At 34.5% G+C, this 26,028-nt stretch overlaps 1 protein-coding gene across 2 annotated transcripts in view; it reads right to left on the bottom strand.

Annotated features, from left to right (window-relative positions):
* Positions 1-26,028, bottom strand: part of LOC118198722 (tether containing UBX domain for GLUT4) — an 88,973-nt gene that overhangs the window by 8,511 nt on the left and 54,434 nt on the right. For both annotated transcript variants that reach the window (XM_085819549.1, XM_085819548.1), the window contains exons 3-10: positions 14,071-14,280; positions 13,917-13,977; positions 9,611-9,681; positions 8,150-8,591; positions 5,215-5,272; positions 1,825-1,900; positions 1,493-1,641; positions 372-434 (exon numbers count right to left, since the gene is read on the bottom strand). In XM_085819549.1, coding sequence (XP_085675675.1) covers positions 372-434; positions 1,493-1,641; positions 1,825-1,900; positions 5,215-5,272; positions 8,150-8,591; positions 9,611-9,681; positions 13,917-13,977; positions 14,071-14,280 — 1,130 coding nt within the window. The remainder of the gene's footprint in view (positions 1-371; positions 435-1,492; positions 1,642-1,824; positions 1,901-5,214; positions 5,273-8,149; positions 8,592-9,610; positions 9,682-13,916; positions 13,978-14,070; positions 14,281-26,028) is intronic.

Raw genomic sequence — 26,028 nt, 5'->3', positions numbered from 1 at the left:
ACCTTTAGCTGTTGTGGCTTTACTATGCACTGAAATGAAATATTTATATTGCTTGAGCTTATTTTAATTAAATGGCATGCTGTCCTAACCCCCCCCCCAAAAAAAAAAATATTCTCTAGAAATTCTTTTAACAAGAAAATTTTCTTGAAGATTTACATCATGAACTGGCCCAATTACAACTGGCAACTGTATTAATAGGAATCAGATGTATAGTTTCTATTGAATTAAAAAAAATGTTAAATTAGTAACCAAAAGTTCAATTACTAAAATCAATATTTTGATAATTCTTATGCGTGAGCGCACACGCACACATGTACATATGTAAGTATGTTTCAGAAATTTTTATAAAAATGTAATCTACAGAAACTTACATAAATAAAAATTCAAATCCTTATTTTCTAAGAAATTTCTCACAAAATCAGATATGGCTTGAACTGAAAAAAAAAAAAAAAAAAAAGTTTCATTTTATTATGGATATGAATAAAATAAATCTAAATAAAATTACAGATGGTTAGAAAATATAAAACTGAATAATTTGAATACATGTTTGTCATCATTTCATGCATTTCACTGGAACTTTTTACAGCTTTCAATATTGGCTGAGGATGAAGGCTCGATGACGCATTTAACACAACTGAGCCTGAAATATCACAATCTTTATTTTTGCGCATATCAAATCATCCTTTTGCAGACAAGACATTTTTCAATCATCTCTGAATACAATAATTTCCACATACATGGATTTTAAAATATGACATCATTTTAGGCAAGTAAGCAGCAACGCGGATAAGGAGCGTCTTGCCAGGAGGAAAGCATAAGGACGCATAAGCATAAGCAAAAAGGATGCAGCAATTCAAAGAAATAAGGGAGGGAGCTAAAAGTTTCAGTTTGGCTTAAAAAGTTTTGGTTTACAATTATTTGATTGGGCAACAGGTATCTGCATTAATTGTTACGTAACATGGAAAGATCTTGAATTTGGGAGAACAGATGAATTTAGCATAAAATCTAAAATAGTTAATTTTGAGGTCACCAATAATTCCTAAAGCAGCCATCATATTTTGTTATACCTTACATACATACACAACTGCCTGGTGGTGAAGTGGCTAGCACATCGAGCAGCTGCATCACAGGTCCTGGGTTCGATTCCTGGGCTGGACAAGGTTGACTCAGCCTTTCATCCCTTAAGTGAATCGATAAATTGAGTACCAAGTTCGTTTAGGGACTAAACAACAGGGGTCCTGCGACAAGCTGACCCAGGGCATATGCTGATGCAATCTGGGGCCGAAAGGTCAAGAAACCACGAAAAGGGTACTGCAGGCCATGGCCCAATAGGGCTGTTGTGCCACAGAGTTTAATTTTTTTTTTTTTACATACATACACACTCAAAGAATACGGGAAAAATAGTGATAAAAAGGCACATAAAAATAATGCCAGTAATTTCATGGAAAATTATAAATCAACTCATAAAAAATGATAAACTTATGTACATTACCTTTTTCATCAACCATGAAAACTGCTTGTAAAACTAATTTTTCAGGAAAGTAAACACGAATAACAGCTTGATGATAATAAGCAAGTTTTTGCACCACTTGTCTTTGCCTTTGTTCTTTTGTTAACAATGGTTGATTTTCTAATTCATCTCTAAGTAATCAAAAAGTAAAAAAATATTATTTATATTCATATCAAAAATGGCAAAGTAATTCACTATTCTTTTGCTAACAATAGTTTGTTTTCTAATTCCTTTCTAAAAGTAATCACAAAAGTAAAAAATATTATTTAAATTCACATAAAAATGGCACAATAATTCAATACTTTAAAACTTACCTAGTTCTTTTATATTCAGCCAACAGATATTTCACATCATCGACTGTCAGTTCAAAAAATTCATCTGGTAAGTCAGCTAAAAATAAGAAATAACACCTTTACATTTTATGAATTTTTCATTTTTCAAATTCAGGCAATTTGGTAATCATGCAGTATGTGATCTACCACTTTTAGTTAAATACATATTTCTTAGGTAGTGCCATTAAGATGTTATTTTTAAATCTGAACATGTAATAAAATGGCAGAAAAAAGAAATGATTAAAACAGCAACAAATTTTAGTGTTAATCTAAATATCAAATCTAAAAAATAACTTGGTAGATAATTATGCAGTAAATCATATACTATATAATTACCACTGATTTTATATAAAATTTTAACAAGTTTTGGAAATTTTAGAGAATTTCATATTGTGCAGATTTTACGGATTTCAGGACAGAAAAGATAATATTCAGACTAAAAGTGCAAAATAAATAAGGCATATTAGATACATTTAATTAAATTATTATATACATTAATACAATAATTAATTATATGCATTAAATTATTACATATATAAACTGATTATATTATATTTTTCATTTATATTAGGCTCCTCTATTTTTAAATCAGCATGAATCTGCTTCCCCTTTTCTCTCAGGAGTAGTCCTGAAATTAGGTACCCCATCACTCCGCCGCTGCCGGAACCACTCGTACGAGACAGCATCGAGGTTTGCCGATTTCGCCTCATGCAAAGATTTCTGGTTTAGGATTCTGGTGTTAGAATCACTGTTGCTGTAAAATTTCAACAGCTTTTCTTTATTGTTCCGTATATCATACATAGTCCGTGTGACAATTTCATACGATTCTGCTATAAACCGAGCAGTAGCACCTACCTCCATCTTTAGCAGAATTTCCACTTTTTTCATTAACATCAATGCAACGTGTTTACGTTTTTCAATGTTACAAGCAGTAAAATCACGAGCGCGCTTCTTATCTATCAATGTATTAAAAAGTGCTGTGGATAAATTCTTAATTTATCTAAATTCTTAATTTTGTGGATAAATTCTTAATTTATCCACAAAATATCCAGATTAAAAAAAAAAGAAGACATCACTAAACAATCTTGTGAAATAACAAAGCTCAGAAAGTATAATAACATGAAGCGTGAACTTGAAAGAAGAGTTGAGTTAATCTGCTTTTTTACCTCGAGGTAAATTGGAAAGGAAAAAACTCTTAGCATGATGTCAATAATTTGGTATTTCAATTAAGACTCATCATTATTCGGTAATTATAACGTCATTATCCAAAATTTTTCTTCGATAGTTTGTACTCCAAGTTGTGGTTTCCGGAACATATAAACTAAATGTTTATATTCTGAGAGGCAATGCGGATTTCAGGTCGGAGGATTTTCGATATTTGACTGTATATATCTAAGGATCTTTATTTAAGGCAGTGCCAATTTATTTGTGTCCTCTTAAGGACCAAATAATATTTAATGTAAGGCAAATATTTCAATATATATCCTAGAATAATAATAATAAATTTATTTCAAGATTAGTTTTAGTTTTTTAGAGGTTCCCAGGCATCCATCTTGAATTTTTATAAAACTAATTAATTTCATGAATTAAATGCGCTAAAATATAGGCTATAGGACTTGCATAGCAAAAATTTTAAAATTCACTAGATCTAAGATCTGAAATGAAAATTTTAACAATAAATTTTATTCCACAGGCATACATATATATGCACAACAGAAAAGCACTGGTAAACATTACTTTTCAACATAATCACAATGATTGTAACAAGAGCATCACATTATTGCTGAATGTCTGAATCAGTTATGAATCACCTACCACTTAACTGCTTCTTCTAAGGTCAGAAAAAAGGGTACATGTTATAGGAAGGACAATCCAGGAAAACTGTGGTAAAAAAATCATGCATGACAGTGGTTGCATGCACTCAGGTGTTAGTGTACAACAGCCATCATTATTTGAAAGAAATTCCTGGTTGCTTTCTGCAAACTGCTGGCACAACAGCCTCAATGTGCCACAATAACTGGCAGCATTAATTTCTAGTCTTGAGGAAATGAAAGAGTACACCATGGAAGAAACTTCATGGATGAAATTGCTTTGTATGTCTCTTGGAAGGTGTGAACATAGATGCTTGCTCTAACTTGGATGTCGTAAAATGCATATTTGTTTCATCTCCTGTAATAATATGGTGCAGAGAATATAATGGCTTTTTCATTAAACCATAGCACATGAAAGACAAGTCCATTCTTGAGGATTTGAAATTATTTTAAAAATCATTTGCACTTACACATGTAATTTGAATGGCTCTCCTTGTAGCTCAGCTGCATATGAAAGATACTGTGCAAACTGCCCCCTGAGATGCTGAGTTTCTTAGCAGCATTATATTCAATTTATTGAATATAATCAATAAATTGAATATGATGATAATTCAATTCAAGATTCAATACTTTAATTCAAGATAATTCAATTTATTGATAATTATCTTGAATCAAAGCTTTAAATAGGTGCACATTATTATCTATTGTTAACATGCCTGGACTGACCAGACTGCTGCATATTTTACACAAAAGTAATACATTTTAATGAACTCAATGCACAAAAACCAAACTTATTTACATGTCATTATATAACAATATATTTCAACAAGTAGGCAATTTCTGCTGGCAAGGTTTGCTTTAGATACAGAAACTATATCATGTTTCACATTTCAACATTCAACCATGTTTCAGTTAGTGCAGCTACCATATACGTGATATTTCATTCTGCTAAATAACTTTTATGCCATATACTGGTAATGTTAAAATAATACTGTTTACTACTCCCCATGCAGGAAATTTGACAATAAAAAAACTATTACACTCATGAAACTAATACACCAATTTAACTGTCCGCATAATAGATTTGATAATCAAAACTGAAGGAAATTTGTTCACTGTTAGAACTATAAATGTAATTTTGATTTTTGAATGTTTTATGGATGTTTTCAGATGACAACCACAAAAGCATATCAAAATCCATTTTTTTTCCTTTTCATCTCTTCAGTTGAATTATTAAGCGTTAATTATTTTGTGTTAAATTAAATTTTCTTTTCACTTGCTCTCCATGATTACCATCGAGTAACTTCTAAGATTTTGTTTAACTGATTTACTTTGTACATATACACATAATGTAGTTACCAGATATTACCAAGATTACATTACTAAACTCCACATTAATTCACAAGTCACTTAAATTATAAAATTATGATTTAGCAAGAGAATATAACTGGATAGAGAGAAAAAAAAGAAGAGGCAGATACTTTTTAGTATACACCTATGAATTTAATGTAAATCATAGAAACAAAACTTCCCCCCTTTTGGATAAAAATCTTAATTTTACCTTTTTTCACATCTGTTATATGGTCTAAACTGTACAAAACAGCATGCCTTTCAGCAATCTAAAATATATAATTTATAATGATCACAATGGAAATATAATTACAAAAAAAGTAAAATTTTACTTGCTTAATAAGAAAATTATTTCAATATATAAAACAAAATCTTATAATAAGAATTTTTTATTGTGTTAAAGACCTATTAATTGAAGTTATTGAATTATTTTCATTTTAAGTGATAAGTGGATTTGACACATGTTCTTATCACAGGGAATATCAACAAACACTTCTATAACAAAGCATAAATTTTAAACTCGCTTATAATTAGCGGAAAGATTACAAATGTTTTAACAGAACACAGAACAGACGCATAAAACAGAATGTGCTTGAAATCAAAATAATAATAAAGATAATAAATGGGGAATTAGAATTTAAATCTATCAACTGAAATTTGATGAAAACATAAAACATGGCAGTTTCAATACAAACATACCGACAAATCACCGTAAAGTCTGCATGGCATTTTGCCAGAAAGTTAAAATGAAAATCTACTGAAATAGGTAACTAAAAAGACATATACACAGCACTGAAGCCTACAAAAATATATGTGCTTAAAAAGCTATAGCAAGACCCCCTCCCCCCCAAAAAAAACCTCTTTGCGTCTTTTGATAACTTTTCTAACAATTTAACATATTTTAACTTATCAATTTAGTTTCAAACATTTATTATTTTACTTAATGCTGCAACTGAAAGAATCATTTTGAAACCATATTTAATATTAAAAATATATCATTTATAAGACAATGCTACAAAAAGAGACTGTAAATCTTACATGGATAGCAAATAAGAATACATGTATGTCGAATTAGATATTTGAAAGAAATCTCACAAAAATTAAAATAACTTATTTTCCAATAAAATTTATTATTTGATTATTCCCCCTCTAAAATATCTTGGAATTAACAAAGAAAGTGAAACTTAAACATTTCTTAAACATGCCATTCCTGAATTAATAGACAGGTGTCAAGATTCCTAGCACTGGCCCTGCTGACAATAATTATTCTAAGATGACCATTTCTGCAAAAGATTGATATTATATGGAACTGTGGGTGGTCATTTTAGGGCACATTCAATATGCATATATTAAGACATACAAAGTGTCCCGCAAAACCCTATCTGATTTTAAAATTAAATAATTCAAAATATAGATCCACAGAAAAATGACACTGTTAATTTAGAAAGCCATAAAAATCTGACAGAGAATTTCCAAAACTAGTTGTAAATGCACCTAACAGATGATACTGCACACTGTAGTTGCAAACAAATCTCTAAAATAACTACTCTGAAGAACACGTTAGTCTTCAGAGAATTTTGCCCGCCAAATGCGAAGGAGGTTAGTATACTGTGTAATCAAAGAGAAGAGTTAAATGATAGCATCTCAATGATCGAAAATAATGGATTTGATGTTAGCTGCATATGATTCACAGATGAAGCCCATTTTTACCTGAATAGCTTTATCACTAGAGGAAATTGGTTATTTTGGATTGCTGAAAATCTGAATTTGTATCAAGTACAATCATTATATTCCCCAAATGTTACCACTTTTGTTGCAATACTTAGCATAAGCATTACTAAGGCTTTTTTCCCTGAAGGATGGTTTCATGATAGAGAAAACTGGTTATATTGGATTACCGAAAATCCATATTTGTTTGAGGAAATATCCATATTCCTTTTAAGGAATATAGTGTCAAGCATGACCACTATATACCTCAACAGTTACTGTTTTTGCTGCAGTTTCGAGCAGTGACATCATTGATTCATTTTCTTGTGAGAAATAATCACAACTGAACAATATATTGTGGATTTGGAACAATTTGTTGCCACATTACAAGCATTAAAAGATCAACTAGTTATTTCATGGTTCATGCAAAACCCAAACACACTGTATTTCAGTGGATTTTACTCTTCTTGAGAAATATTTTAGGTAGGTCACTGTTAGAGACTATTCTACATTTACTGACACAGGCATGAACTGGTCTCCATATGTAGAAACTGTATTGCACTAGATGGCGCTGTGTGCACTTGAATTCCTTGGACTCCTGCAGAACCTTGATGACTAAGAAAGATGTAACACGAACGTGAAACAATAACTAAAGTTTATATGTGCTTCTCTTTGTTGTAAATGTATTTAATTGTGTTGTCAATAAAATTTTGAGAAAATGACAAAAGGCGAAAATGCGTCTGACAGGTAAGCAAAATTTCTTTATAATTTATTATTGAGTTTTAGAGACAAAGAATGTATATGCGTATTTACACCATACTTGCCCAATTTTACCTTCTGTGATTATTTTTTGTGGAGTACATTGAAGGGTGCTGTTTTCAGGAACAATCTAGTAATGCTGGACAAAAGAAGGGTTGATTTGTGAGGCATGTACGTCCATTTCCATTGACACATTACAAAAGTAACCGAAAAATTCATTCTTCATTTGTGCCATTTCTGTGCTGCAAAAAGTATACATTTTGAATTAACTGTCATGTGATTGCAACTACTGTTTGCAAAGAACAGTTTACAGCTTATTTTTCATAATGTAATACAACTGCAGTAGACAGCGCCATCTGCCTGCAACATTTGTGACAAATTCTGAAATTTGTGTATCAGATTTTTATGGCTTTCAAAACATAGTATAAGATAAAAATCCACTTGCTTTATTCTTCTATCAACCTCTGTTAAATCCAAATTATTAAACTGTTGTTAAATCTAAGTTATTTAATTTTAAAATCAGGAAATAATTTGTGGGATACCCGATTTTTAGCTGCAACGAATACAAGAAATTATAATCAGCATAACAGTTATATAACTACAATAATTGGTATTTTACATTTAGGACACACAATCTTAATAGCTTTAGAATATATCTGTTTCCATAAAGATGAACTTACATACTTAATGTCCTCTACACTAACAGATGAAGATTCATCTTCACATACAGTTACATCATCAACTTCCATATTTTGGTTAGAAAGTTGACTTTCACTATTTAAATCTCCACTTGAATCTTTTTCCTCAACTGCTGGTGCCTTTTTGTCATGTACATTTTCAACATCCATTTCTTTTCTCACATTCTGTTCTAAATCTATAGTATCTTCATTTGATGCATAATAATTTTGTTCTGAACTAATAGAATTTAAATTATTTTCCACATCATTACGTACATCACTGTACCTTGTTTCAGTATTACTTAAACGAGGTTGTTTTCTGACTTGTTCATTGGTAATATTCTGTTCCTCAAAAATAACTACTGATTCAACATTAGATGACTTAGTTAAAGGAGCAGAAATATGGGCTTGATGCTCTAATTCTTCAGGTTTCCTGTACAATAACCTAGAAATATATTTTAATATAAGAAACAGTCCAATAATGAGAAATACCTACTTAATTACTTTCATTCTGAAGTCATCTACTTTAAAATAAACAGGCATGAAACACAGCCAGTTAAATAAGCCCAATTTGATTAATATATGAAAACTATTCAAACAAAAATTATCCAATTAAAAGCAATATTATTCACCTCAGTACTTGCTTACTACGGACTTCGATGAAGAAATATCAGCAAATATTTTTCAGGAATGGAAGCAGTAAGGTTCCTTTATTTAATTAACCAGTTATTTTATGTTTTAGATCTTTATTGTCACTTGTCCCATTCATTTTCCCACTACAATACAAATTAGTTAATTTGTAGTGAAGGCGAGGTTTTAAGATTGTATTCTGCCTTTCAAGGCCAGGTTACTCGCTTACTATCTTAGATAAGATCTATAGTCTTTGACCATGAATTATAATTGCAGATAATTAAATATCTATGCTGGTTAAGTACTGAGTCATTAATTCAATTGTGCAATTATCACAATAATTTTAAATTTAGTATAAGAATATGATTTCTGATTTTAGTCCAAGACACTATATTTTGAGGAAGTTTGGCATAACTGTAGAATAATTTCAAGCAATATGTCATGTTCAAATTCTGTTTAATTTCCTCTCCAATTACTTTCTTTACACAACAATTTCTGGGACCCCTTTTGAGTTGGACACTCATTAGTTTAAACGTGCAAATATTCAAAATATGAAATGAAAATATCATAACACCTCATAAACAACCTTATGCTTCCATTCTCTGATATTTTCAACTGTTACAATTTTTACAACTTAAATTTTATAATGGCAATTTTTGTATTGAAAGAAAAAATAATTTTCTTCACTCATAAATAAAATTAACAACACAGTTATTAACTAAAGACAAAATATTAAACTAATACATATTTTATATTTAGTTCAATTATTTCCTCATTAAATATGTTCTGAGTTAACAAAATTTCTACATATTAAAGCAGAAAAATATAAATAACCTTATTATAGCTTTCCCTTCTGTTAGGCCTAAGCTCCTAAGTGAGGTAGTTTTCAAAGCATCTCCAGATAACTAATTAAAAAAATTAGCTGTTAAAGATTAGCAAAATCTGTATTTTTTGCAATAGCTGAAACAATTTAATTTCATTTGATGAAAATCTTTTATTATACAAAAAGAATTTTTATACAGATTTAGAAAAACTTGTAAAATATATATATATATATATAATCACACACATAAGTAAAATTTTATTTATTTCATAATCAGAACTATTAATGAATATGAGAGACTGTGTGACACATCTTTATGACAGTTACAAGTTATGTAACTAAGAGTTGGAAGTATTGTGAAAAAAAATTTAAAAATATAGTCTACATGAGAGTTATTATTGGGTAATACAGAGGAGGTTCACACATTTTTTTAGATGATTTTCACTGTAATTATAGAAATAGTTTACCTAAAATTTTTATGTTTTAAATGCTCTATTTGATAATCCTTATTTTTCACTACCTTTATACACTGTAATTTCCAAGACAATGAAGCTTTTTATAGTATCGGAAGAATTATCTTATCCCGTTGTTCTCGAATAGCTTTCTAAAGTCGAAAGAGGTTGCAAGTCGACGTTTGGACAACCAGTTTTTTAAAAGTCCAAAAGCGCAAAAATACACTGGTGATAGATCAGGAGATTTAGTAGGGATATGAGTGAAGGGTATGATCTTGATATCCATTTCATGTTGCATTTTTCCAGGAAATTAACAGTAGATTTTGATGTGTTGCTACTTGTTTTGTCTTGACGTAGTTCTACTGACTGATCACACCGTGTGTATTTCATATTTGAAAATTGGGTATAAAATATGTTTTTGATAATATGTGGAGTTGATTTTAATATTTTTTCTCTGCTCTTTTTATTTTAAATGAAAAATCAGAAACAATCATAAATCCCTTAAGACAGCGTTTTCCAAAGTGTGGGTCGTGACCTGGCAATGGATCGCAGAAAAATTCAGCTGGGACGTGGCAAAAATTGTAAAAACACAAAAAAATCTGTAACATTTTGCTCTAAATTTAATATTTTTCAAAACATTTTCAAGTACTGCAGGTGGCAATCCTTTACCACGATTTCCTACCAGACTGTTTAAAAATTTGGATGCTCTGATTGGCTGATTTTGATTCGTCATTCAGTGCCTTCTCTGGTACATGCACCATAAACTTATGTGTATCAAAACAAGGTTATGTTTGAATTTTTGTTACCTATTTTATTTGACAATAGTTAGTATTACCTATTATTAATAGCAACTTCATATTGGTAAGTAATAAAAATACTTTTTCTTATAAATCATTAATAAACAAATTCTTTTTATTAAAGATTTCAACCTTTTTTAAAATCAATAAATGGTTAATCAAGAAAACCACAGATTTAAATGATGATGATCAACCAAGCACGAGCAAAGCTGAACATCATGATCGTGAAGAAACTGTGCCTGAAGCACCTAAAGCAGATATACAGCACCAAAATAACAAGCGTAAAGCTACTTGGACTCGCAACTAATGTGAAGAATATTTACGCTTCGGGTTCATTGCCGGTGGCAGTCAAAATAATTTGCCGTTATGTGTTATTTGCAATGAGCAACTTTGAAATGAAAATATGAAACCGTCAAAGTTTAAATGGCATTTTAAACACACTCCATTTTGAGTACTCTGATAAGCCAATTAACTTTTTTACTGATAAGAAAAATGAATTGATTGCTGCTAAAAAAAAATGGAAAAATACACTCTTACCTCACCAGTAAAATAAAAACCTCACTTTGACATCTTTTAAAATTTCCAAATTAATAGCTGAAACTGGGTATCCTCATAGTGCTGGAGAAAAATTATTTACTTCCCGCTTTGAAAATTGTTGCAAATAATTTATGCGGACTAAAGGAAAAATGTTTATTTTCGGTGATACCATTATCAAATAATACAGTTAACCAGAGAATTGATGATTGCGCAAAACATTTAGAAGAACTAGTTGCTCAAGCAAAAAAGAGCAAGTTTTTTCCCTTGCAAAGAGATGAAAGCATGAGATGATGTCGAGGATAATGCAAATCTAATGTGTTTTGTCAGATATATTGACGAAGACACCATAGAGAAGAAAATTTTTTGTTTTGTAAAAGGCTACTGAGAAGAACGACCTCAGATGAAATTTTTAAGGCTACCAATGATTTTGTCACTAGTCACGGTATTGACTGGATAAAGTGTGTTGGGCTAAGTAGCGATAGAACATGTGCAATGGCAGGGTGTCATAAAGGTTTGTTTAAAAAAATTCAAGAATTAGCAATTAATTGTGTATGAGTGCACTGTAGTATCCATAAACAAGCATTGGTGGTAAAACGAATGCCTTTAAATTTAAACATAACTTTGGAAGAATGTGTCAAGTTTGTAAACTACATAAAGTCTGGTTCATTAAATAGGAGACTTTTTACCGAATTATGCAAGGACATGGGGAGTGATTATAAACACCTCCCTTTGTATTGTAATTCAAGATGGCTTTCAAAAGGAAACATTTTAAAACGTCTGTTTGAGCTAAAAGACGAAGCCTTGGTATTTCTGAATGAACACCCACCATCTAAAAAAGATGCTATTTTTCCATTTAAGTATAGATTCCACGATTTTGAGTGGTTAATAAAAGTAGCTTACTTGTGCGACATATTTGCTACATTCAATGAATTGAATTTAAATTTGCAAGGCTTTGGTTTAAATATTTTCGTAGTATCGGAAAAAGTCGCTGCAATAATTTAAAAAAATGACTCTGTGGAAAGAACAACTTTCAAAAGGAAATTTAAAATCTTTTGAAACATTGCATAAATTTATTGAAACCCATTAAAACTACGATGAAGATTTACATCTTGTAACACTATCAGTTTCAATTCAAGAACATCTTTCGGAGCTAATAAATAGTTTTAAAGACTACTTTCCGGATATTCTTTCAAATAATATGTGAATTAAAGATCCTTTTTCTGTCAATACTAAAAAGGAAAAAATGCTTAATCTTAGTGAACAAGAAGTTGATAATTTAATTGAAATTTCATGCGACATCGATCCTAAAAAACTGTTTGAAACTGTACCAATTATTAATTTTTGGTTGCGCTGTCAAAAGGAATATCCAAGCGTAAGTTAAAAAGGCAATACAATTTTTAATGCCTTTTGTCACCACTTATACGTGTGAAACTGCGTTCTCAGCCTTAGTGTACTTAAAAAATAAGTATCAAAACAGATTGGATATTGAACCTAAATTAAGAATAAAATTAACATCATTAAGTCCTAATTTGAAATTATTATATGATGAAAAACAACATCACCCTTCACACTAAGGTTAAAATATGCAAAACAAAATTTACTTTAAGTTTTAAATGAAGATAATAGATTGTCTTTAATTACTTATATTTTTGTTATCTTATTATTTTGCAATTTTTGTGTATGAAATAAACAAAAAATAACTTGAATTTTGATTTTTATTAAAAAATAAAATTAGTTTTGTAAATAAATGTTTTTTTTATAAGGTGGGTCACGAAAAAATTTAAAATCTCATACCGGGCTGCCGTCAAAAACGTTGCTTAAGATATATATATAACTATCCCTCTAAGCTATTTATAACTATTGTCTAATAACATTTTATCAACTTTAAAATACTGTAAACACATTCATGCATTTCATTACATACAAGATACTAGCACCTAAATCAGAGTTGTAGCTAGGGTTTTCAGCGCCCAGGGACAACTGAAGATTTCGAACCCCCTACTGCTTGCCAAGGCTGGAAAACATTTAATTCTAAAATGTCGTAACATCAGTTAGGCGCCCCTTGGATTCTGCGCCCGGGAACAGATAACCCCCTCTAGCTACGCCCCTGACCTAAATATTAAATTGTATTAATTATTTCTGTATTTGATTAATATAAAAAAACAAAGAGAAACAAGATGCAGCTATATGTAAAGAAGCCAGAATAGTTAAAAATTACTTATGGCATGCCTGTAAATGCAGCATATGTACATTTTGATAAAATAATAAAAATAGTTCTATTAATTCCATCTCTATTAACAGAAAGTATCTAAAATGTCATTAAATTCTTAGCATTAAAATATGCAAACAGAACTTTATATATAATCCCTCCCCAAAAAAAGAACAATATACCTTAAATCAAATACAACAATTTAAAAAAAAAAACATTTATTTTTTAATGAACTTTTACTTTAAGTTAAAATAAATGAAACAGTAAGTATACAAAAGGAAGCTTATGCTGACTCTAAATAGTTATTAATCACATAAATTACCGTTTGTCGCATATAAATGCAAACAGTTTCTCCTTTTTCTTGTAAATTATCAGTATCAGTCCTAAAATACAATATAAAATGTAATTACTGATAAAATAAATTTATGACAGCATACCTTTTAAAATAATATACTACTTGTTAAACAAAAAAGTACCTTGAACGAAGACATTTCTCTATAACATCTGAAACTGAAGAAGATGGTGGAAAATCTTCCATGAATCGCTCGCCAGATTCAAGCTGTAGACCAACAGTTACTAAACTCTCCTTGCGAATATTTTTAGCTGGACGAAGTTCTAATAAAGCATTATTTGGTAAGTTAGCAAAACGAATTGGTAAACTCAGATCCAGAGATTTATTATAATGGCTAAAATAGAAAAGTTAAATGTAAAATTAAATTTGGAATGCATTTAAAAATATCACAATAATAAGCAATTATGGTAATATATAGAATACTAAGAGAAGGGATAAACAAAAATAACATCTAGGATTTCGCACATCTTAAGTGGTCAGTACTGTTTCATCTAATTTGATTATGGGAATGCCTATCTGCCTGAGGGAGACTTCATGAAGGACTTTCAAAGGGAAACTGGCTCATGTATACATTACACATCAAAAAAACCACAAAAACACCTAAGTAGCCAGCCCATTTGCCTGGAATCAAACCCAGGTCAGAACTACTCGCATTCAGCAACTTTACTGCTTAGCTGCTGGTGAGCTAGGTGGTCAGTACAGTAGACAGCTCTGTAAATTAAACATTTTATTGATTCATATTGAAGTATACTTTTACTTAGTCACCAACTGTGATAATAACTTAGCTGATGCATTCTGAAAATTGGTGATGGCCTGAACCAGCCTTGACTACAAAACAACACAATTCAATAACAGACATATTTATGCATATTTTTTAAATAATATATATTTTAGCGAAAGCCTGACTATCTGGCATTCAACTAACAGAAATATTTAAAAATTTTAGAAAGCTTTTTTTCACACAAAAAATTTAGTGAATTACAGATTTTTAATGCCATTACACAGCATTAATACTATTAATACATAAATGTTGTTGCCAGACAGTGAGATTTTGCGCTGATAATGGATAAGCATGACGTCTCAAGACAAACATAAATTTGTTTTCATTTAAATGTAAACTCAATGAGCTCTTGATGAGCCAGATTATTTTTGTATTTATTTACAGGAGAATACAAGTTCTATTTTTTCCTCACATTTTTAGAAAATGATTAATATTTAATACTGCAGTAAGAGCAGTATTTTCAAAGTTACAGGATCTAGGCATCAAAAACAGCCACAATATGAGACTTTGAAAATGAACGGACAATGCGATATAACGAGAAAAATTACAATAAGAATTTTTTTTTATATGCTATATCCATATTTTTGTATCCCTTTATTATCTGACCAAATACTTCTGTTCATTTAAATTTCTATCAGAATGATGTGCCATCTCTACCAATTTTCATTTTCAGCAGGATTTCACAACAATCCAAATATGTCCCCTTTCATGTCTGTGTTTTTATTTTTTAAAATCTTACATAATTTAAAAATAGGATTTTTATATTCAAATTGGTAACAAATAAGATGATTGTTTTTTACTTTTACAGCAGGAATTTTTCTCATTGGTTTGGCTTTTCTGATGTAAATCTTAAATTTTTTAATGATAAATTATCCAGAATTCAGTACTTCCTGAGCTTTCCAGACAGTCGAGCTTTCACTATAATACATGACGTAATAGAATTCAGTACAATAATGTCTTCAATAAGTAAATGAAAATAAAGGTTTATTTACATTTTAAGACAAATTTTAAAATCGTGGATAAGGAAAATGTTATAGCTTATAATCATGTCTTTCAAGTCTAATAAACATCTACTAGAAGATATGCCAATCTTATATATTGACATAAGGTAAGAAGCAAAAGAATTAATTTTAAAATTATCCGAAATTATTAAAAAAAGAAAAAAAAAAAAGAAAAAAAAAAAAGAAGTGAACATTTTTAATTCATCCTTACTGAATATTAACTGCAGAAAATGTATTTTTGGAACTACTCTGATATGCGCCCTCAAGTCGTCAAATTTCTCGCCAAATATTTTTGGCGAGAAACTTTACGCTGCCATATTACTATCTAAATTTTTTGTCTACATTTTGAACTTTTAGCCTAAAATGTCTCCAAAAACGCGGTTTTCGCACATGCAAAAACTACGTTTTGAACACACAATCTTCTATACTATTAAAATCTGTGTGCCTCTGTCTGTTTGTGTGTTTGTAACATCATCTCCTCGGGAACGGCTGGGTGTAGAGCTTAGCGGAAGGTACCGTTGGATTCAGAATTCCCGTGGCTCGCCGGATTGACCATCGGCATCTTCGTGCGACTTTAATTAGCCGAGATATTAATTAAAAACTGATTTTCTCCCTACATTTCCCTACGTTTTGCACTTTCTTTCACGGGTTTCCCCTATTTTAGGGATTTGGCCGAGTGCCAAATTCGTTTTTCTCGAATATCTGCGGAACGGCTTCGAGTTGCGATTCGAAACGCATATCCCCGTATTCGAAAAAAATCATCGAATCCATCGATACCGGTACGACAATAATCGGCGGAGTTATTAATTAAAAACTGCGAAAACGTTATTTCATTTTTCGGAGTGGCAACCGTCTCGGAATTAGCTGAGATAAAATTGCTTTTTCGAAAGCGCCGGGGGGATGACAATTGCTTCCGCTCGAGATTTGTGCTGGCGAAAGGTCACGTGTCAATTTCTTTTTTCTTAAATATCTATGGAACGGCGCTGAGTTGGAATTCGAGGCAGGTGTCTGCGGATTCCAAAAAATTCTACGAATCCAATGATACCGTTCTCATCTTCGTAGGACGTTAATCAGCTGAGATATTAATTAAAAACTGTGAAAACGCTAATTTTCGGGCTCATATTTCCGATTGCAACAGTTTCTTGAATCGCCGCAGATACAAATCAAGGTTATATTCTAAAGTTGAATAAAGCACGCGATTGCATGTTACCTAACTGTATTTTAAAAATATTTCGTTAATGTAGGCATTTTAAATAAACAGCTGCTTTTCACAATTTTTTTTTAATTTCAGGTTAGGATGATTGTCACGTTAATTCTTTTATTGATATTGAATAAAAGTTATTATATTACATTAAATTTAAATGATGACGTTCTTGAAGTTGTACAACTTTAATCAGCTGGGATATTAATTAAAAAATCTGAAAAAGCTATTTTTTAAAAATATGTTGTTATTTTTTTAATAATAAATTTGATTTTTTGGAATAATATATTTTTTTATGTTATTAGATACGTGCACTTAATTTAGATATTATCTTTTAATGCAAATGATATTTTAAATAAGTTCGTAGCAATAAAAATTAAATTCACACTTTTTTTTTTTTTTTTTTTTTTTTTTTTTTTTTAGATTAAAGATTTTTCTTTGCTCCTTTGAGATGGTATACGGTAACTTTCGAATCCCGGTGAGCAGGCAGGCTACACTCATGTTTTTTGTGATTTTACGCATATCTGTTGTGTATGCAGTGTCTTCTGGATGCATAAATGAATAAAGCTGAACTCTGGTAGTTCGGTCCTAATTTCGAATCCCGGCGAACGGGCTGGGTCCATGGGTGTTTGCGTGATTTTACGCATGTGCCTCGTGTACGCAGCATCTTCTGGATGCATAAGTGAATAAAGCGGCCGAAATTCGCTCAAAACCTCTGATTACTGGTAGTTCGGTCCAACTTTCGAATCCAAGCGACCGTGTTGGCTCAATGTGTGTTTTCGGGATTTTTCGCATGTGTAACGTGTATGCGGTATCTTCTGCATGCATACTTGAATAAAGCGGGAGCAGCCCGCGCAAAACTACAGAACACTGGTAGTTCGGTCCAACTTTCGAATTCCGGGGTACTGTACATAAAATTTGGTCGCATACGTGAATACAGCGCGCGGATACCGGGTAAAACCGCTGAACACTGGTAGTTCGGTCAAACATTCGAATCTCTGCGAGCGGGCTGGCTGCATGGGTGTTTTCCTGATTTTCCGCATGTGTATAGTGTATAAAGTGATTTCTGGATGCATATGTGATAAAAATGGGCGCAGCCTGCTCAAAACCTCTTAACGCTGGTAGTTCGATCCAACTTTCGGTGTCGGCGAACGAGCTGGCTCCCCGGGTGTTTTCTTGCTTTAACTCATGTGTATCGTTTATGCAGTATCCTCTCCATGCTTATGTGTATAAAGCGGGCGCAGCCCGCTCCACAAAATCGCTAAACACTGGTATTTCGGTCCTACTTTCGAATTCCGGGGTACTGTATATAAAATTTGGATGCATACGTGAATACAGCGCGCGGATACCGGGTAAAACCGCTGAACACTGGTAGTTCGCTCAAACTTTCGAATCTCGGCGAGCGGGCTGGCTGCATGGGTGTTTTCGTGATTGTTCGCATGTGTATCGTTTATAAAGTATCTCATGGATGCATACGTGAATAAAGCGGGCACAGAATACTGGTAATGCGGTAATTTCGAATCCCGACGAACTGGCTGGCTCCATGGGTGTTTTCGTGATTTTACGCATGTGTATAGTGTATGGAGTATCTTCTGGGTGTATATGTGAATAAAGCGGGCAGAGCCCGCGCAAAGCCACATAACACTGGTAATTCGGTCCAACTTTCGAATACCGGCGAACAGGCAGGCTCCATGTTTGTTTTCGTGATTTTACGCATGTGTATCGTTTATGCACCATTTTCAGCATGCATACGTGAATAAAGCGGGCACAGCACGCGCAAAATCGCTGAAAAATTGTATTTCGGTCCAACTTTCGAATCGGGAGCGGGCTGGCTGGAGGGGTGTTTTCGTGATTTTACGCATGTGTACGGTGTACGCAGTATCTTTTGCATGCACACGTGAACACTGTTTTGGGCGGGCTCCCGCCCAAAAGCGCTGAACACTGGTATTTCGATCCAAATTTCGAATACCCGCGAAAGGGCTGGAAGCATGGGTGTTTTCGTGATTTTCCGCATATGTATAGTGTATGCGGTAACTTCTGGATGCATAGGTGAAAAAAGCGGGGAAAGCCCGCGGAATGCCGCTAAAAAATGGTAGTTCGGTTCAACTTTTCAATACCGGCCAAATTTAACATAGGATATCTTTTAAAAACGAACAATGATAAGCGGGCTTCAGCCCGCTCAGCTGGCGGGCTTGCCCGCTAGTCTATACTATTAAAATCTGTGTGCCTCTGTCTGTTTGTGTGTTTGTAACATCATCTCCTCGGGAACGGCTGGGTGTAGAGCTTAGCGGAAGGTACCGTTGGATTCAGAATTCCCGTGGCTCGCCGGATTGACCATCGGCATCTTCGTGCGACTTTAATTAGCCGAGATATTAATTAAAAACTGATTTTCTCCCTACATTTCCCTACGTTTCGCACTTTCTTTCACGGGTTTCCCCTATTTTAGGGATTTGGCCGAGTGCCAAATTCGTTTTTCTCGAATATCTGCGGAACGGCTTCGAGTTGCGATTCGAAACGCATATCCCCGTATTCGAAAAAAATCATCGAATCCATCGATACCGGTACGACAATAATCGGCGGAGTTATTAATTAAAAACTGCGAAAACGTTATTTCATTTTTCGGAGTGGCAACCGTCTCGGAATTAGCTGAGATAAAATTGCTTTTTCGAAAGCGCCGGGGGGATGACAATTGCTTCCGCTCGAGATTTGTGCTGGCGAAAGGTCACGTGTCAATTTCTTTTTTCTTAAATATCTATGGAACGGCGCTGAGTTGGAATTCGAGGCAGGTGTCTGCGGATTCCAAAAAATTCTACGAATCCAATGATACCATTCTCATCTTCGTAGGACGTTAATCAGCTGAGATATTAATTAAAAACTGTGAAAACGCTAATTTTCGGGCTCATATTTCCGATTGCAACAGTTTCTTGAATCGCCGCAGATACAAATCAAGGTTATATTCTAAAGTTGAATAAAGCACGCGATTGCATGTTACCTAACTGTATTTTAAAAATATTTCGTTAATGTAGGCATTTTAAATAAACAGCTGCTTTTCACAATTTTTTTTTAATTTCAGGTTAGGATGATTGTCACGTTAATTCTTTTATTGATATTGAATAAAAGTTATTATATTACATTAAATTTAAATGATGACGTTCTTGAAGTTGTACAACTTTAATCAGCTGGGATATTAATTAAAAAATCTGAAAAAGCTATTTTTTAAAAATATGTTGTTATTTTTTTAATAATAAATTTGATTTTTTGGAATAATATATTTTTTTATGTTATTAGATACGTGCACTTAATTTAGATATTATCTTTTAATGCAAATGATATTTTAATTAAGTTCGTAGCAATAAAAATTAAATTCACACTTTTTTTTTTTTTTTTTTTTTTTTTAGATTAAAGATTTTTCTTTGCTCCTTTGAGATGGTATACGGTAACTTTCGAATCCCGGTGAGCAGGCAGGCTACACTCATGTTTTTTGTGATTTTACGCATATCTGTTGTGTATGCAGTGTCTTCTGGATGCATAAATGAATAAAGCTGAACTCTGGTAGTTCGGTCCTAATTTCGAATCCCGGCGAACGGGCTGGGTCCATGGGTGTTTGCGTGATTTTACGCATGTGCCTCGTGTACGCAGCATCTTCTGGATGCATAAGTGAATAAAGCGGCCGAAATTCGCTCAAAACCTCTGATTACTGGTAGTTCGGTCTAACTTTCGAATCCAAGCGACCGTGTTGGCTCAATGTGTGTTTTCGGGATTTTTCGCATGTGTAACGTGTATGCGGTATCTTCTGCATGCATACTTGAATAAAGCGGGAGCAGCCCGCGCAAAACTACAGAACACTGGTAGTTCGGTCCAACTTTCGAATTCCGGGGTACTGTACATAAAATTTGGTCGCATACGTGAATACAGCGCGCGGATACCGGGTAAAACAGCTGAACACTGGTAGTTCGGTCAAACATTCGAATCTCTGCGAGCGGGCTGGCTGCATGGGTGTTTTCCTGATTTTCCGCATGTGTATAGTGTATAAAGTGATTTCTGGATGCATATGTGATAAAAATGGGCGCAGCCTGCTCAAAACCTCTTAACGCTGGTAGTTCGATCCAACTTTCGGTGTCGGCGAACGAGCTGGCTCCCCGGGTGTTTTCTTGCTTTAACTCATGTGTATCGTTTATGCAGTATCCTCTCCATGCTTATGTGTATAAAGCGGGCGCAGCCCGCTCCACAAAATCGCTAAACACTGGTATTTCGGTCCTACTTTCGAATTCCGGGGTACTGTATATAAAATTTGGATGCATACGTGAATACAGCGCGCGGATACCGGGTAAAACCGCTGAACACTGGTAGTTCGCTCAAACTTTCGAATCTCGGCGAGCGGGCTGGCTGCATGGGTGTTTTCGTGATTGTTCGCATGTGTATCGTTTATAAAGTATCTCATGGATGCATACGTGAATAAAGCGGGCACAGAATACTGGTAATGCGGTTCTGGTAATGCGGTAATTTCGAATCCCGACGAACTGGCTGGCTCCATGGGTGTTTTCGTGATTTTACGCATGTGTATAGTGTATGGAGTATCTTCTGGGTGTATATGTGAATAAAGCGGGCAGAGCCCGCGCAAAGCCACATAACACTGGTAATTCGGTCCAACTTTCGAATACCGGCGAACAGGCAGGCTCCATGTTTGTTTTCGTGATTTTACGCATGTGTATCGTTTATGCACCATTTTCAGCATGCATACGTGAATAAAGCGGGCACAGCACGCGCAAAATCGCTGAAAAATTGTATTTCGGTCCAACTTTCGAATCGGCAGCGGGCTGGCTGGAGGGGTGTTTTCGTGATTTTACGCATGTGTACGGTGTACGCAGTATCTTTTGCATGCACACGTGAACACTGTTTTGGGCGGGCTCCCGCCCAAAAGCGCTGAACACTGGTATTTCGATCCAAATTTCGAATACCCGCGAAAGGGCTGGAAGCATGGGTGTTTTCGTGATTTTCCGCATATGTATAGTGTATGCGGTAACTTCTGGATGCATAGGTGAAAAAAGCGGGGGAAGCCCGCGGAATGCCGCTAAAAAATGGTAGTTCGGTTCAACTTTTCAATACCGGCCAAATTTAACATAGGATATCTTTTAAAAACGAACAATGATAAGCGGGCTTCAGCCCGCTCAGCTGGCGGGCTTGCCCGCTAGTCTATACTATTAAAATCTGTGTGCCTCTGTCTGTTTGTGTGTTTGTAACATCATCTCCTCGGGAACGGCTGGGTGTAGAGCTTAGTGGAAGGTACCGTTGGATTCAGAATTCCCGTGGCTCGCCGGATTGACCATCGGCATCTTCGTGCGACTTTAATTAGCCGAGATATTAATTAAAAACTGATTTTCTCCCTACATTTCCCTACGTTTCGCACTTTCTTTCACGGGTTTCCCCTATTTTAGGGATTTGGCCGAGTGCCAAATTCGTTTTTCTCGAATATCTGCGGAACGGCTTCGAGTTGCGATTCGAAACGCATATCCCCGTATTCGAAAAAAATCATCGAATCCATCGATACCGGTACGACAATAATCGGCGGAGTTATTAATTAAAAACTGCGAAAACGTTATTTCATTTTTCGGAGTGGCAACCGTCTCGGAATTAGCTGAGATAAAATTGCTTTTTCGAAAGCGCCGGGGGGATGATAATTGCTTCCGCTCGAGATTTGTGCTGGCGAAAGGTCACGTGTCAATTTCTTTTTTCTTAAATATCTATGGAACGGCGCTGAGTTGGAATTCGAGGCAGGTGTCTGCGGATTCCAAAAAATTCTACGAATCCAATGATACCATTCTCATCTTCGTAGGACGTTAATCAGCTGAGATATTAATTAAAAACTGTGAAAACGCTAATTTTCGGGCTCATATTTCCGATTGCAACAGTTTCTTGAATCGCCGCAGATACAAATCAAGGTTATATTCTAAAGTTGAATAAAGCACGCGATTGCATGTTACCTAACTGTATTTTAAAAATATTTCGTTAATGTAGGCATTTTAAATAAACAGCTGCTTTTCACAATTTTTTTTTAATTTCAGGTTAGGATGATTGTCACGTTAATTCTTTTATTGATATTGAATAAAAGTTATTATATTACATTAAATTTAAATGATGACGTTCTTGAAGTTGTACAACTTTAATCAGCTGGGATATTAATTAAAAAATCTGAAAAAGCTATTTTTTAAAAATATGTTGTTATTTTTTTAATAATAAATTTGATTTTTTGGAATAATATATTTTTTTATGTTATTAGATACGTGCACTTAATTTAGATATTATCTTTTAATGCAAATGATATTTTAATTAAGTTCGTAGCAATAAAAATTAAATTCACACTTTTTTTTTTTTTTTTTTTTTTTTTTTTAGATTAAAGATTTTTCTTTGCTCCTTTGAGATGGTATACGGTAACTTTCGAATCCCGGTGAGCAGGCAGGCTACACTCATGTTTTTTGTGATTTTACGCATATCTGTTGTGTATGCAGTGTCTTCTGGATGCATAAATGAATAAAGCTGAACTCTGGTAGTTCGGTCCTAATTTCGAATCCCGGCGAACGGGCTGGGTCCATGGGTGTTTGCGTGATTTTACGCATGTGCCTCGTGTACGCAGCATCTTCTGGATGCATAAGTGAATAAAGCGGCCGAAATTCGCTCAAAACCTCTGATTACTGGTAGTTCGGTCCAACTTTCGAATCCAAGCGACCGTGTTGGCTCAATGTGTGTTTTCGGGATTTTTCGCATGTGTAACGTGTATGCGGTATCTTCTGCATGCATACTTGAATAAAGCGGGAGCAGCCCGCGCAAAACTACAGAACACTGGTAGTTCGGTCCAACTTTCGAATTCCGGGGTACTGTACATAAAATTTGGTCGCATACGTGAATACAGCGCGCGGATACCGGGTAAAACCGCTGAACACTGGTAGTTCGGTCAAACATTCGAATCTCTGCGAGCGGGCTGGCTGCATGGGTGTTTTCCTGATTTTCCGCATGTGTATAGTGTATAAAGTGATTTCTGGATGCATATGTGATAAAAATGGGCGCAGCCTGCTCAAAACCTCTTAACGCTGGTAGTTCGATCCAACTTTCGGTGTCGGCGAACGAGCTGGCTCCCCGGGTGTTTTCTTGCTTTAACTCATGTGTATCGTTTATGCAGTATCCTCTCCATGCTTATGTGTATAAAGCGGGCGCAGCCCGCTCCACAAAATCGCTGAACACTGGTATTTCGGTCCTACTTTCGAATTCCGGGGTACTGTATATAAAATTTGGATGCATACGTGAATACAGCGCGCGGATACCGGGTAAAACCGCTGAACACTGGTAGTTCGCTCAAACTTTCGAATCTCGGCGAGCGGGCTGGCTGCATGGGTGTTTTCGTGATTGTTCGCATGTGTATCGTTTATAAAGTATCTCATGGATGCATACGTGAATAAAGCGGGCACAGAATACTGGTAATGCGGTTCTGGTAATGCGGTAATTTCGAATCCCGACGAACTGGCTGGCTCCATGGGTGTTTTCGTGATTTTACGCATGTGTATAGTGTATGGAGTATCTTCTGGGTGTATATGTGAATAAAGCGGGCAGAGCCCGCGCAAAGCCACATAACACTGGTAATTCGGTCCAACTTTCGAATACCGGCGAACAGGCAGGCTCCATGTTTGTTTTCGTGATTTTACGCATGTGTATCGTTTATGCACCATTTTCAGCATGCATACGTGAATAAAGCGGGCACAGCACGCGCAAAATCGCTGAAAAATTGTATTTCGGTCCAACTTTCGAATCGGCAGCGGGCTGGCTGGAGGGGTGTTTTCGTGATTTTACGCATGTGTACGGTGTACGCAGTATCTTTTGCATGCACACGTGAACACTGTTTTGGGCGGGCTCCCGCCCAAAAGCGCTGAACACTGGTATTTCGATCCAAATTTCGAATACCCGCGAAAGGGCTGGAAGCATGGGTGTTTTCGTGATTTTCCGCATATGTATAGTGTATGCGGTAACTTCTGGATGCATAGGTGAAAAAAGCGGGGGAAGCCCGCGGAATGCCGCTAAAAAATGGTAGTTCGGTTCAACTTTTCAATACCGGCCAAATTTAACATAGGATATCTTTTAAAAACGAACAATGATAAGCGGGCTTCAGCCCGCTCAGCTGGCGGGCTTGCCCGCTAGTCTATACTATTAAAATCTGTGTGCCTCTGTCTGTTTGTGTGTTTGTAACATCATCTCCTCGGGAACGGCTGGGTGTAGAGCTTAGCGGAAGGTACCGTTGGATTCAGAATTCCCGTGGCTCGCCGGATTGACCATCGGCATCTTCGTGCGACTTTAATTAGCCGAGATATTAATTAAAAACTGATTTTCTCCCTACATTTCCCTACGTTTTGCACTTTCTTTCACGGGTTTGCCCTATTTTAGGGATTTGGCCGAGTGCCAAATTCGTTTTTCTCGAATATCTGCGGAACGGCTTCGAGTTGCGATTCGAAACGCATATCCCCGTATTCGAAAAAAATCATCGAATCCATCGATACCGGTACGACAATAATCGGCGGAGTTATTAATTAAAAACTGCGAAAACGTTATTTCATTTTTCGGAGTGGCAACCGTCTCGGAATTAGCTGAGATAAAATTGCTTTTTCGAAAGCGCCGGGGGGATGATAATTGCTTCCGCTCGAGATTTGTGCTGGCGAAAGGTCACGTGTCAATTTCTTTTTTCTTAAATATCTATGGAACGGCGCTGAGTTGGAATTCGAGGCAGGTGTCTGCGGATTCCAAAAAATTCTACGAATCCAATGATACCATTCTCATCTTCGTAGGACGTTAATCAGCTGAGATATTAATTAAAAACTGTGAAAACGCTAATTTTCGGGCTCATATTTCCGATTGCAACAGTTTCTTGAATCGCCGCAGATACAAATCAAGGTTATATTCTAAAGTTGAATAAAGCACGCGATTGCATGTTACCTAACTGTATTTTAAAAATATTTCGTTAATGTAGGCATTTTAAATAAACAGCTGCTTTTCACAACTTTTTTTTAATTTCAGGTTAGGATGATTGTCACGTTAATTCTTTTATTGATATTGAATAAA

The sequence above is a fragment of the Stegodyphus dumicola genome, chromosome 6 (assembly GCF_044657685.1).
Source record: "Stegodyphus dumicola isolate Sdum_Otavi_A_Nest chromosome 6, ASM4465768v1".
NCBI lineage: Eukaryota > Metazoa > Arthropoda > Arachnida > Araneae > Eresidae > Stegodyphus > Stegodyphus dumicola.
Note: the sequence above shows the minus strand (reverse complement) of the source record. Positions and strands in the feature narration are given on the sequence as shown.